The sequence below is a fragment of the Condylura cristata genome, unplaced genomic scaffold (genome assembly GCF_000260355.1).
Source record: "Condylura cristata isolate star-nosed mole 26May11 unplaced genomic scaffold, ConCri1.0 scaffold00022, whole genome shotgun sequence".
NCBI lineage: Eukaryota > Metazoa > Chordata > Mammalia > Eulipotyphla > Talpidae > Condylura > Condylura cristata.
This window is the reverse complement of record NW_004567123.1, coordinates 36,806,635-36,807,203: the sequence shown is the minus strand read 5'-3', so window position 1 is coordinate 36,807,203 and position 569 is coordinate 36,806,635. Positions and strand designations below refer to the sequence as shown.

The 569-nt window shown below is 75.4% G+C and overlaps 1 protein-coding gene across 1 annotated transcript in view; it reads left to right on the top strand.

Annotated features, from left to right (window-relative positions):
* Positions 1 to 32: 32 nt before the first annotated feature.
* TAF4 (TAF4 RNA polymerase II, TATA box binding protein (TBP)-associated factor, 135kDa) overlaps positions 33 to 569 on the top strand; it is a 2,414-nt gene continuing 1,877 nt past the window's right edge. The window contains exon 1 of the mRNA XM_012728187.1: positions 33 to 241. Within this exon, the coding sequence (XP_012583641.1) occupies positions 35 to 241 (207 nt within the window). The 5' untranslated portion in view covers positions 33 to 34. The remainder of the gene's footprint in view (positions 242 to 569) is intronic.

The window sequence follows — 569 nt, the reverse complement described above, 5'->3', positions numbered from 1 at the left end:
CGCCTGCCCGCCTTACCCGATGGCGACTCCGCCCATGAAGCGCAGAGAAGTGCCCACGTCACAAACCCGGCCGGCCGCCCGCGGCCTTCCGCTGTGCGAGCCCTCGGCCCTGTCCCCCCAGATGCAGCAGCAGGAGCTGGCGCAGATGCGGCAGCGGGACGCCAACCTCACGGCGCTGGCCGCCATCGGGCCGCGGAAGAAGCGGAAAGTGGACTCGCCGGGCCCCGGCTCGGGCACAGAGGTAAGCGGGCGCCAGGCCGGGCAGGGGCCCCGCCGGGCAGACCCAGGCCACGGAGGCCCTGCCGGCCCGAGGCCCAATCCGCGGCCTGCTGCCGGCTAGCTGGCCGCCGCTGGGAAGAGAGCACCTTTCCGAGGACAGCCGGCCGCTGCCTGGGAGCGCTGGCGTGGGCCGCCCCTGCCGCCCACGCTCTCCTGGCGTCTGGGCCTGCTGCGGCCCCTGCTGGCCACCGGCCTGTCCTGCGGGGCTGGGGCTGAGGCTGAGCCGTGGGGCTCTGCTTTCACCCCGGGATGGTGAGGGTGGGCGCGGCCTCCCCCTTCCTGCAGCTGCC